The 14504-nt window shown below is 31.2% G+C and overlaps 1 protein-coding gene across 2 annotated transcripts in view; it reads left to right on the forward strand.

Moving 5' to 3' along the window:
• puf (ubiquitinyl hydrolase 1 puf) overlaps positions 1-14504 on the forward strand; it is a 223611-nt gene that overhangs the window by 204728 nt on the left and 4379 nt on the right. For both annotated transcript variants that reach the window (XM_085814567.1, XM_085814568.1), the window contains 5 exons: positions 2743-2866; positions 2953-3032; positions 3282-3416; positions 8350-8466; positions 9293-9494. In XM_085814567.1, coding sequence (XP_085670693.1) covers positions 2743-2866; positions 2953-3032; positions 3282-3416; positions 8350-8466; positions 9293-9494 — 658 coding nt within the window. The remainder of the gene's footprint in view (positions 1-2742; positions 2867-2952; positions 3033-3281; positions 3417-8349; positions 8467-9292; positions 9495-14504) is intronic.

Consider the following 14504-nt stretch of genomic DNA (forward strand, 5'->3'; position numbering starts at 1 on the left):
TTGCCACCAAATGTTAGAGCCCTGTATTATATATAAAGAAATTAAATAATGAAGAATCTGCATAAATGTAATACAGTCAAAAGTCGTTAATCCGGACACCCATAATCCGGAATGATCTATAATCTGGACCTCAAAGCTACAAACTTTTGCGCGTAATACCTTCATGCATGCGCATATGCAAATACACATGCACATTTACGCATGCGCGTTTAATGTATAACGGACGGTATAAGCTAAGCTAAAATTATCTAATTACCTATTTTAGTTAATGTTGCAGATTGCGTTGTTCCTTAATCTTCGAATTGGATCCGGCTTATTATTTTTTGCAGACTGTTAGAGCAATTTTATAAAGGTACGTTGGAACTTTCGATTATGCCAAATAGAATTTCCGATGCTGGAGCTGCCAAAGGGTCTACAAAAGGAAAGCATGTTTCGATGTCTATCAAACAAAAAGTGGAATTGCTGCAAAAAATGGATAAAGGTTCCTTTGTTTCTCTAACCATTCCGAAATCTGTTTATCAATTTCACGCTGCTCTGCGCGGGAGAGGGGGAACGTCACAGCATGCTATGAACTGGAAGTTGATCTGTCAGCAGTATCCTTATCTTCAGGGCAGATGTTTTTATTTTATTCGGCTTATGATTCCTTACTAAATGTAGTATTTCATCTCCATGTACTCCATCTTTGATATGATTTAAATCAAATTCCTCATCATTATAAATATCACGAATACAAATCAAATAGTTTTCTGGTTGCAATTTTCTAATTTCGGCTATGCGTAATGTATGCTTTACGCATGCGTGCGTTGAAAGAAATGTTTAATAAAGTAAACAAATAAATATTAAGCTTTTTTTTTTTTTTTTTTTTGGAAATTTTGATACCCTTTAGATCATAATTGCTCTTTATTTCATAAATTACGATTTCATATTTTTAATTTTATAATTTCTGCATGCCATCTTACCAGATTTAAACTGATGATCTATAATCCGGAATCGCCGAAGTCCCGACGAGTCCGGATTAAAGACTGTTGACTGTATGTTTCTTGCATTGTGATAAAATAGTGGTAGTTAGAGAGATAAAATTTTGAATAACGTACATCTCCAACCAAAAATGGGCATTTGGAAGCCCAAATTTGGAATTTGTTTTATTATCTATTTCATATTTTGTAAAGCATTTATGAGTTTTTGATTAAGGAACTTGATGATTTCAAAGCGAGCAGTGGCAACACTGTACCGGAGGGGGGGAATTATCTCCAGCGCTCGAGACTGTGTATCGGAAATTCTAAAGATATGCTGTCTTAAATATTGTGTGATATTGCTGTTGAATTGAATTTTATAATTTTAAATGTGAAGAACATGATATTTAATAAATAAAGGTAACACGCAAAATGTTAAAAAAATGCCCTTTTGGGCATAATATAAAATCTGAAAGCTTTCAGTTTTTTAGCCCAAAGGAGCATTAGCTCAGAAGGGCTATTCATATCATTTTGGCATTTTGCATTGATTCACTATAATAAATGGCAAATAACTTTTTTAATTGTTGCTACCAATTATTAGAGCCTGTATTATATTTAAAGAAATTAAATAATGAAGAATCTGCATAAATGTGATGTATGTTTCTTGCATTGTGATAAAACAATGGTACCTAGAGCCATCAAATTTTGAAAACATGATCCTCCAGCGAATATGGTCATCTGGAAGCCCAAATTTGGAATTTGTTTTACTATCTATTTCATATTTTGTAAAGCATTTATGAGTTTTTGATTAAGAAACTCAACGATTTCAAAGCGTGCAGTGGCAACACTGTGTGGGGGAAAAAACATTTTCATATCCAGTGTGCAAGACCGTGTATCGGAAATTCTAAAGATATGCTCATTTTAAAATTATTGCAATATTGCTATGGAATTGAATTTTATGGTTTAAGTGCAAAGAACATGATGTTTAATAAAACAGAAAAAGTTTTAAAAAACGCCCCTTTGGGCATAATGTAAAATCTGAAAGCTTTCAGATTTATTATTATTATTTAATCTCTGACCAAACCTTATTTTTAGCTTAATTTCAACTTAATAGTTGTCATTCTCAGTTAGTTTGGTTTGAAGTTTGAATCTCAGTCAATGGGCTATCTGTGTGTGCATTTTCATAGTTTTTCTGATTGCATGTTTGATTTTTGTGTTTGTAAGATATTTTTTTCCTCTTTTCTGCTTGCCTTCATGGCGTAATTGAAAGCATACTCAACAGGTCCAGGGTTCAAGTCCTGGTGAGGGCATTGCACATTTTTCTTGTCTCCAGCTTCAAAAAAACCTAATGACTACAAGCAGTGCTCGAACTAAAAAAAAAGTGGTGTACCATAATTCATCACCACCAGAATTTGGCATTTGTGTCCCCTCATCCTCATTCGCTCTTTAAAAGAGGAAGTATATAAGAAATTTTCTCCCTCCTTTCCACATGCCTTCATGGGAAGCATATTCGATGCATATTTGAGAGGTCTAGTGTTTGAGTCCTGGCGAGGGCATTGCATATTTTTCACAACTCCTGCTTCAAAATAACTAATGGCTCCACATGTTTTCTCATGCATAATGTGAATATGAGCCAGTTTCCCTTAGAAAGTGCTTCATGAAATCTAAGTAGATACCCCTTAAGTGCTTTGCCGTAATCATATAAACCGACCCAATTTACTTCATATATATAAAATGCTGTAGTTAAAATATTTTATGCAGATTATAAGTTCTGTACATTAAATTTCAGGGTGTTGATGAAGATTATGACCATCAACTGATTGATTTTTACTTACCTTATCATCAATTAGTGGATATGTTATGTAGAGTGGCAATCTCTAATGAGTGCATAACGGCAGATCTAGTGAGTCTTAGTAAGTATTATTTTGTTTGGAAAATAAAATGTTTATTTAAAAAATATGTATTCTGATGATGCAATTCTGTATTATTTCTTGTTTAGGTGCAATGCTTGCTATTGAAGGAGTACCTCTTCACTTACCAGTATTTCCAAAATTATGGTTAGACATAATTCATTCAGATGTAAGTTGTGTATTTTGTTTTTCTGTGTGTTTTATTTTGATCAAAAAATATTAAAAGAATTTTTAACGTTTTTAGATTTTTCATTTATAATGTAAAATGTATAAATTATGTGTTCTCTCTAAAATATATATATATGAGATTTCATGATATAAAAATTACTGCACTTCTTTAAAAATTACGTGTTTATTCTATTATTACTTGCTTTTATTGAAACTTCATAACAGATTGTTTTCAATTATTTTAATTTAGGTTGGGCGAGAATTCATTCAGCTTTTATGCAATAGCAGTTATTTTATTGATTACTTAGAGTCTGTTCTATTAGATGAACGAACTTGTCTGAATCATCCTCTAATATTTCAGTTGTTTTCTGTATTACTACCTAAGGTAAATATTTATATTACTCTAATTATTTTGCACTTGTGTTAGTTTAGACAAATATAGAGAAGCATAAGTACAACAGAATTCCAGTAATCTGCATGGCATGAGACCAAATGTTGTACGAGTATATCTTTTTAAGTTTTATTTACATTTTACTTTTTCTGATTTTTCACTTTATAGTTGGATTTTTTCCCTCCTAAATAACTAAATAATTTGGACTTCAAGAATTATTTAATCAAAATTTACTAAGGTATTATATTTTTCTAAAACATTCTACTCAATGAAAATAATCCCATTACAAGTAGAAAGTTTTGTGCAGAGAAAAAGGCATGAAATGATAAGAAATTATTTTTCCGGACTTGGAGAACTTTTTTAAACTTTATTGAGATATTTTACATAAATATATTATATAACCAGTAGTAAAATTATTTTCAAAATAATTTTTATAGTCTTAAACAAGAGATAAAAATAAACAAAAATAAATGCATTATTTACTAAAATCTACCAATTTTCTTTAAACTCAATCCGTATAGTAATTTTATTATTATGTGCTTCGCATGGGCAATTGGATTAATAAAATAGCTAATAGTACATAAACAAAAATGTTAGAATTGAAATATTGGGTTTATATACATATATGAATTATCTTTCTCTTTTCATCTTATTGTTACCGTATTTTTGATTTAAACATTGAAAAAGATCAGAACATGGATTGTTTTTAAGAATCCATCCATATTCACCACTGATGAAAACAAGCTTGCATGTTGCATGGAATCTAAACAAACCAGTTACAAGGTGTTTTTAAATTGAAACTTAATAACAAAACAACTGAGTGTAAATAAATTATTTATGCATGTTAACCACATTCACTCAATTTTAAAAGGTGATTGTATATATACCTAAAATTGATGATTTATCTGAAATAAAAAATTTTGCAAATTCATTATATGCTTTTATTATAATCAGAAAATGCTGATGTATGTAGAAACACAGACAGAAATGTGTAGAGACATTAGGTTTTTTTTTCGAAGCAAAAGAGATGAAAAATTAGCAACCGCCTTCGCCGCGAATTGAACCACGGACCTCTGGAATATAGGCCCAGCATGCAGAACCACTACACCGCGAAGGCACACTAGAAAGGCGCAAGAAATACATTATAAATGTTAAATAACTTTTTCAATCAAAATATGTTTAAGTATTGAATATTTTTGTGAAAAATTTTTCATATTTATATAAGAAGAAACTGTCACTAAATACACTATGTTGAATTTTCTGAAAAGCAAAATTTTATTTATTTGCAAGTGTAAAGGAGCATAGATACGAGGCATTCCTGGATTTTTGGAATTCTGTTGTACTGTGCTTTCTCCCCCCCCCCCAAAAAAAGTATTCGTTTTACTAATCTGAAAATGGTTTTGTTGAGATTTACATTTTATTGGTCAGTATAATATAAAATTTGCAATAAGTTACAACCCCAACTTACAAGAACTCAAAATTATGCAGTTCCTCAATTTCCCCTCTCACTTAATTCCCTACCATTCACTCACTACGTAGATCATGCATTATAATAGGAATTGAGGCAATTAGATTAAAGTAATGATGTCATTGACTTGTTAGGCTGACATTACAAAGAAATAACAGTCGGTGAGCTTATAGAGATGATGAGCAAATTGTAACTGAAGAAGCCCATAGCTTAGACTCAGATCCACAACAAAATCATGCAACTGTTGCGAATATGACAAATGGCCTCGATTCAGTTGAAAGAAGCTTGAAAATTTTGGAGAAGACTAATGATAAATGCGTTCAAGCTACAACACGGAATAAAAAACTCATTATTAAAAATTTATTTTTTGTGATTAAAAAAAAGTCATTAGGTCATCAGATAAATTTGATGAAGCAATTGGTATCAAAATGACTTCATTTTATTTTGCATTAATACTGATAAGAAGTATAATTTCTTGATTACATACTTTTCCTCTAGAGAAGTGTTTTTTACCTGTTGGTCATATTTAACTATAATTCATATCTATTTGTATTCAAAATTAGATCCCAACTTGTGCACTTTTTGTCATTTAATATATAACATATTTCAGGTATAATTAATATATAATTTTATATATCATTATGATAGATTTTTCTCAAAGATTTCCTTTATGTGATAGCTTTAAATGTATTACAGTACAGAGTCTGTAATCCGGACGTCCATTATCCGGAATGATCTATAATCCGCATCTCAAAGCCACAAACTTTATGCATGCGCGTAAAGAATGCGCATACATTACGCGCATATGCTTTACGCATGTATGCATTGAAAGAAATGTTTAATGAAGTAAACAAATAAATATTAAGCTTTTTTTTTTTTTTTTTTTTTTTTTTTTTGTGTGTGTGTGTGTGTGTGTGTAAAATTTGATATTGTTTAGATCATAATTCCTTTTTATTTCATAAATTATGGTTTCATATTTTTAATAGTATAATTTCTGCATGCCATCTTACCATATTTAAATTGATGATCTATCATCCGGAAAAACCCCTAATCCAGAATCGCCGAAGTCCCAACGAGTCCGGATTACAGACTTTGTACTGTATAATTGTGATCAATAAAATTTAATCTTTACTTGATATTAATTCATCTCTTTAGTAAACATAACTTAATAACATTCAAGACATTTTTAACTGACAGAGACTGTGTGTACAACCAATTTCTAGGTGTCCGAGAGTGAGAGAGTTGTGTAGCAGACATTTTTGTGTGCTGTTCTATTCTTTCAAAAATGAAACTTTGATGATGGTATCATCATGGTGAATTTTCTTTCCTAGGAACTTTGCAGTTAGCTTTCATAAACCTATGAATGAATACTACAGAAAGGTGAATTTTCTTTCTGCGGTGGAACACTGCTAAGTGGTTGATCATGTGGAATTATGTGTCTGCTTCCTGACAATGAGCTACAATTTTACATTATCCTTCCTTTTGGAGGGGGCCATTATATACAGTTTCCAGAGTTTAATTTTTTTTCCCCTTTCCTCTGTTTTATTCTTTGTCTACCTCTAGGCTTGCCACCCGTGAATGGGGAAAAAAATGTTTTCTTAATGTTTACCTGCTTCATGACATCACACATCATTTGGCATACAATTAGTGGAATTTAATTTTTGAATTTTTAGTTTCGTTTCATATATGACATCACACATCATTTGGCATACAATTAGTGGAATTTAATTTTTGAATTTTTAGTTTCGTTTTATATATATATGAAGTGTGTTTTATAAGTAAATACATTTTGATATTAAAAAAGATACAAGTGCAATTTTTTTAACAATTTTACATCTTAACATGAAAATTTGTACGTTTATCTATTTTTTAACATATTAAGCCACTGTCATATCATACAACTAGCTTCTGAATTTCATCCTCTTAGAAATCTGCTGCCTAATTTGTCAACCTCTATACCATTTTGATGCCTCCATTCCATGAATTCCTGTGTAACATGAGCTACCCATGTTTCATTACCACTGACAGTTCGACTTAAAAATCGATCCACCTTTTTATCACTGTATTGCTGAATTAAAGATAAAATATTGACTATACAATTGGTTTTGTGCACCTCATTCAGTATTTTCAGTACCCAGTGTGAGCACAACTTCCAGTAATTTAAACATTCTGCCACAATTTCATAAAGAATACTTGAGGAAAACTCATAATGGCAAAGTTATATGTATTTTTATTTTTTTATATCCTTCTGCATTAAATCTTCAGTAAAGACAGATGGTTCTCCACCATGCTGCTGAATATGAACATTGCTATATCCATCCTTAATGCTGTAATGCATTTTCTTACCATTGCAACACTCATAGTGTTTTCTCCATAGACTTCACTAATTTGCCGATGAATTTTGGATGCTTTCATTTCTTTTACATTCTGAAAAATGAAGTACAATGCATATTTCACATTTGTTAGGATTTTTCAATTGTCTATAGCATTTTAAATATGTGTGAAAGCATTGCCTACACCATAATATCCCCATCAATGGCTTGCTTTCAACCTGCTGTGCATCCGGAAGTCAGGGTTTTGTTTGGAAATCAGCATATTAGCACATGCTCATATATGTGATGGACCAGAAAACGTGATTTGTCGGAGCATGCAACTTTTTTCCATTCTTCTAATGTCTAATTCCGATGTTTCTTATCCCATTGCAGACGTAGCTGGTGATGATGTGCTGTCAGTGAAGGGATATGCTTCCGCCTCTGGCTACGTAGGCCCATATGCAGCAATGAATGCTGCACAGTGTGTTGAGAAACACTGTCTGGGTCACCACTGTTGTAGCTGGTGGTGATTTCGGCTATTGTAGCTCTTCGGCCATGGCGAACAATGCGTAACAATCTCCACTTTCCTCTGGAATCAATGCACCATCAACAACAGACTGCTGGCCGACTTGTCGTTTCACCATCCATATACCACTTTTGATACATGCTCACAACAACTGCATGTGAACAGCCCACTAAATGTGCCATTTCTGATACTGATGTTCCCAGTTGCTGAACCATAATGATTTGACCTTTATCAAAGTCTGATAAATCAGCTGCTTTTCCCATTATGTTGCTATGTTTTGGAAAGGCAATGCATAGCCGCTTTATACATTCCAACATCAGCTGCACATGTGCAGTATATGAAGGTCTGACCTTTTCTCTACAGGTGTATGGGTGGAGGTAGAATGAAATGTTCACTGGTAATGACTGGCCATTATTTATGAATTAAGGAATTTTTGTGTTACTAATACATTTTTAGCATTGCATTGACGACTGTATAATATGTATGATAACTATGTAGCATATTTGAATCTGTTTCTGTAATAATAAGGCATTTTTATGGAAAATTTACTATATGTACTGAATATTTGTTATACATTATTTAATTAATTTTGCTCATTTCACATGAATATTTTTCTTTTAGGTTTCAAACCAAGTTATTAATGACCAAATGTTAACTCATGTGTCAGCACTCATGTCTACTTTTGCAAAAACATATGAAGCAGCAGATATATCTAAGCATGCATATAAATTAAATGCAGTAAGTATGATTAGTATTCCCATGTAGTAAGAATAGGAAAGGAAGTATTTAATCAGAAAAATTATGACTACTGTATATTCCAGAGTAAAACACATACCTATAATTTTAAACTACATTTTTTAAAAATTTGTAGTTATATTCACGATATAATGCACACTCTTTTCTATACAAAGAAATATGAAAGATGCATAATCGATGCTGTTATTTTTTTAAGTTATTCATTCGAAGATTTTCCCCAGGATTTCAAACAATGGTACCTTAAATTGAAAAGCGATACAGAAAACAATATGTTTGTGATCGATGTGAAAGGCACAAAATTGGTTTACATAAAACAACATGCCATGAAAAGTCTCACCTCATTGTAATTCTTTCCTGCTTAGTGGATGGTCAAAAATTAAAACTCATGTTTATTCTTAAAAGAAAGACAGTGCCAAAATGTTATATTCATTTATATTTATGAGAAAGGATGGATGGATGGAAAGTGTGAAATTGTGGGTAAAATGTGTGTAGCAAAAGCATCCTGTTGTCTCAAAAAATTCAGAAAGTCTTTTAGTTTGGGACACATTCAAATCCTATCTAACAGATAGGATGATGAATTCTTCCACATGAAGAAATTGTTGAAAGACTGTAATTAATTATATTTTTATAAAAATGACTGAAATTCAACACTCATTTTCAGTATTTAGGCTTGGGTAATAATTTTATACCATTTTTGTAATGCAGTACATTAATATCTGTGTAATTATATATATTTTCATTCTATGTATGTTTTGAAACAAATATTCCGATTAACAGAGTAAAATTATTATAATCTCTCATTTTTCAGGATTTAAGAGCTTTATGTTTAGTCTTCTCAGTGGAGCAGCCATCTGAAGTTCCTAAAGAATTTAAGAAAACTGTAAATAATATTATTGAAAATTGCAGTCAGTTAGTAAAAAGTGAAAATTGCAATTCAGCAAACTGTAAAGATGAAAAGGATATCAGCCAAGATGGTGATATTCAAGTTAAATCTCTTGATAACAATAAAGGTAAGTTTGAGATTAAAATATTTTAAGAGTAAATTTTTATATGATTTTGTAGCTTTTGCCAGTATGCTGCATTATAACAGAAGAGTGCATTGGAAGGATTACATCTCCTTTGTCCAAATACATTCTTATAATATAAATTATAGAGCTATTCTCAAGTCTTCAAACTCTCATGCTAAATGTTATAATGAATGTCTCTAACAATGAAAGATATTATGAGTTGTTGTTTGGAGTAAATCTGGCCTTTGCTGAAGTGCACATGCACACTACAGGGTAGGATATCAAACAGAGTGAATGGAAGGAAGAAGAAATGAATCTCATGCAAAAATAGAAGTTTGGCATGTTAGAAATTAAAAGATTTAGGGAGCATTATCATAAACAGTTAAGCATGATACATCAGTCAATTCTGTTAATGAAACTTTGAGGTATATATGTCATCATGTTAATTTGTATCTTGAAGAATATGATGGTCATATCAAGCACTTTCTGTAAAAATATACTTTTCATTTGCTTTCATTGTAATTTGGTAAACTTACGAGTTCATACTGTATAGATCAAAAACAATAAATCATTGCCAAAGTATAAATAGTTCCTTTTAAAGATTAAAGTTTGGGAACTTTCAGTTCCCATTGTATTATGTATTGTTTGGTGGCGACAAACTTTTTTTTTTTTTTTTCTTTGAGGGAGGGGTAATACTTTATTATTTTTAGTTAATGTTAAGTATGTTTTTACATTATTATTAATTAGCATAAGGAAGTTTGGCTAATTTTGTTAAGAACTGTGAAAAATATATTTCCTGTGCCCTTACCATAGTGCTATCAAATACAACATTTAACAGCAGCATACAAATTGCATCATTAATGTATTTCTAAGTGGAATTCCAGTATTGCTGAGTATGCACTTCCCACTGTAGATATTGATTTAAGTCCTTGCATAACCTTCAAACTATCCTAAATTTTTAGTCTTCTACATAATTTACAATTGTATTCAGTCAAAAAAGGTACTGTAATGAAAGCAATAGTTCCTTGTGTTGTTTATCAATAATTTTATACATTGCCTAAATGTTTAGAAAGGACACTGCCTTCTAAAATGTTAGTAAGAAAGGCGTACATAATATTTTATGTTTTATTACTGAGTTATGTATGATTCATTCTGCTCTGTTATATCTCTATAGCTTTCCAAAATTTGCTTAATGCTATTTTTCAGAATTTTTTTTTTTTATTTTGCCAGCAAGTATCATTCCAGATACATTTTTGTCATTTATTAAACTAAGCATTTTACTGCAAAGATAATTTTTTTTTAATGAAAGAAATAGAGAATAATCACTTAAGGCAGTATTTGGAGAGTATCTGGAATCCTGTGCAAGTGTTAGCAATTAGTTTCTAATAGCTGAAGACACACAAGGCTGGCATTACTGAACTGGGAAATAACACCTCAATAGTTCAATACTACTGGTTATATTTTGCCAGTTTCTTTCAGTGTATTCAACAATTATTTTAAAACTTCTTTTGTGAGTATTTACAGATAACATTTGGATTGAGGATACATATTTCTTCCCCAGTAATTAAGAGGCATGTTTTTAAGTAAGTAGCATTTGGAAATGAAAAAGAAACAAGTAGAATTTTCTTACCAGTTTATTTTCATATGAAAGCTTGTACCTCAATCTATTTTCCTTCATAATTTCTGCCAATTTTAAGGCATTTATCATATTGTACAAGCAGTTTCTAAATCTCCTTTTCGTAGAAGTCTGCCACGTGATTTGACACCCACTGCAACACGGTCGATTTTCATCTTTATTGTCTTTGTGGTGAATACCATCCAGATATTTCTTCCAGTGCAGGAACAAGTGTTAGTCACTGAGCCAGGTCTTCAGTAATGACAGAAGTTCATTTATCATCATCAACATTCGGTGCGGCCATTTTGAAAAGTTCTAACCCACTTCCGTAACATTCCATTGCTCATAATGTTTTCTTCATACACTTCACTAATCTGATGAAGAATTTCAGCCTTTTTCACCTCTTTAGTGCTAAGAAAATGAATCACTGACTATATATCACAGTCGGTGGGATTCTCAACCAGCGAAGCCATTTTAAATATTTAAAAACAAACATTAACATGGTCAAAAGTTTATTTTATTGTACCTGTGGCTTGCCAACTGATGTAGGTAAATAGCATGCACATACAGAATATCAGCCACAGTGCTGAGACGCCAGAATTTCAAAACAGTGCTTTAAAAAAATGCCTCGTAATTTCTTCAAAAATGTTTCTCTCCTTTTTTTTTTTTTTTTTTTTTCGAAAAAAAAAAAAAAATTACACTTGGAAACATATTTAAGGAGAGGGCTGTCTGCCAACTGATACAGAATCCATATTTCAAAACAACTAATTTAGCCAGATTTATGAGATAATTCTATGCTGTTGTGAAGGAAAATGTTAATGTCTCTACCAGTTCATGAATACTGTATCATAATTGTAGTCAGCCATGCCTTTGTGAGATCTCTATCTGTAATGAAGGGACGATCACTGTGGTCCTCATTTTCCAGATTAAAATAACTTCCAATCTCCTAAACCAAATGCAAACTGTCTAAACCAGGCTTTCTTAAACCTTTTTCATTCGCAAACCTTTTTTTATCACTGAGATTTTTTTCGAAACTCCCAGGGCCCCATTATATTTACAAAAATTTTGTGGGACCCCATAAGTATTGTGCAAATCTGGCACACGTTCGAGTGAAACTGTCAATTTTTCACTTGTAATGTAATATACTATTGGAGTTTTAGATCATTAGCATTAGTTTCTAGTTTTAAGACATAAAACAATGTGAAAATTTTAAATAAGTAACAGACGAAATGACAGCGTTACGTGCAAAGCAAAGAAAATGAACGTTTATATTATAAAAAGAATGTATCAAAACGTTTTTGTTTTTTCTTTGTCTGTAATGTTTTATCTTTATCTATTTTCAGATACATTATGTAAAAATATTTGATAATCATAAAATTATTATAAGTTAAAAAAATATCAAAACTGCTAAAATTTTTGGTAACCCACAGTTTAAGAAACACTGGTCTAAACAATTCAACATCATTTTCATAAATGCTGCAAATTTTATTTGAAATATCTTAGCACTTTTGCTTTCTTTAAATACTGCAACACTGCTTGTCACAAATGATTGTCTATATTTGAAGATATATAAAACAGCCTATATAATTCTTCCGTTGAATTAAACTTATTCTATAATAGCTAAACATCAAATGAAAACGATCATCTAGTTTCTAAGATATAATTCTGCAAGTTTGTATAAGCATGCCAAATAAAGGAGTTGTGTATATATCACAAAATTATTTTTTAAACATTCTAATAAATATTGCGCAAAAATAGTCTTTCTTTCATGATGTTCTTAAGTTTTTTAATATGGCAGCTTGCTAGCAGTAGTATTAGTAGTACTTAATTTTTCTCCTTATGTATCATACACTGACATTTCTGGGCACTTGCTTGTGTGGAACTTGAATAGTTTTAAGAGCAAATACAATGTCATAACTATGGCCCAGATCTTTAGATATAATGTATTGGATACTTGAGATCAAATACCACTGTTGGAATGGTCATAAGTTATAAAAATCATAAAAGCATTCAGATTGCAAAGGCTCTAAGAATTTTAATCTAAGCTGTAATCAGTTACAAAAACGTAACCTTGCTTGTGCTTGATCTTTGCCTGTATGCCATGGAATGATTATTCTCAGTGAATGTACTTTACTAGTAAATTTTTAATTTCCTCTTTATGGGGATAGGGTGACTACCTGCAGTGGAGAAAAGTATGGTATTCTGCTACAAAATTTTAATTCAGTTTTTAACATAATAAAACACCAAATGTTCAAGTTCAAACATTGCACTTTTTCTATGCTAACATTGATGCCAAACAACAACATTTCATGGACGTTAAAAATAGTCAAGCAATGTAAGATCACTACTAGACATGTACATACACTAATAAATTCTGTTCCCTCCCCCCCAAAAAAAACAAGTTGATGCATTCAGAGGACTATATATTTTCTCATTTTTTTGCATATCTATTTTCATGATTATGACTGAACTAAAGTGGAATTTTTATATGACAAACAGGTTATAAAAATGTTTTAAAATCAGATAGGTAAAAAAATGGAAGCATAAGACGCAAAATTTCTGAAATGGTTCGAGTTGTGATACATAACCTACAAAACACCATATATGAAGCACTCAATGTACCTAAAGAAAAACAATATTGGACCTCAGCATAACATCCAACAAGAATTTTGGAGGGGGAAAAAAATTAGTCCTAAAATATATATAATATACTCTGTAAAAAATTAATTTTTCGAATTAAACAGGCTCTACTCTTATATGCGCCCTAAGATCACCAAATGTGGCATTATGTGTTCTGCGCTGGTTTTTGCCGTGATTCCGTGCTGTGGGATGGTTTGGTGGACGATGCTGTTTGTATGGCAAGATTTGGATTGTGGTTTTCATGTAGTAAGTTAACTTTGGAGGAAGTTTTTATCATTACTTTTGAAATTTTGAATCGCAGAATGACGTGATATACCAAAATCATGGCACTTGTTGACAGACATTGTGTAACTGGCGAAATTTTATTTACGTATGTATTATGGTAAGTGCATTTTATTTTGTTTTCATTTTGTAGAATGTTATGTTCATTGTTTTTTTACTATGAATTTATTTGAATTGTTTGTAATTTATTTTAGTTATTTTAATTTATTTTGTTGATTTGTGCGCAATGCCTAGATTGTGCAATTCGTAGATGTTTTTTTAAGTTTAAACAGAATGTGGTGTACATGGTATTCTTTGAAATTTATTGTTATGTTAATTTATTAAAGCGAGGTGTGTGTAGTTCGTAGATTCTTTCACTGCCTAGATTGTGCAATTTGTAGATGTTTTTTTAAGTTAAAAGATGTCACTGTGTACATGCATTGTCAAATATTTTTGGTTAGAAACTTTGTTTTTGCTATCTAAATTTTTTGTTTTTG

The sequence above is a fragment of the Stegodyphus dumicola genome, chromosome 4 (assembly GCF_044657685.1).
Source record: "Stegodyphus dumicola isolate Sdum_Otavi_A_Nest chromosome 4, ASM4465768v1".
Lineage (NCBI taxonomy): Eukaryota > Metazoa > Arthropoda > Arachnida > Araneae > Eresidae > Stegodyphus > Stegodyphus dumicola.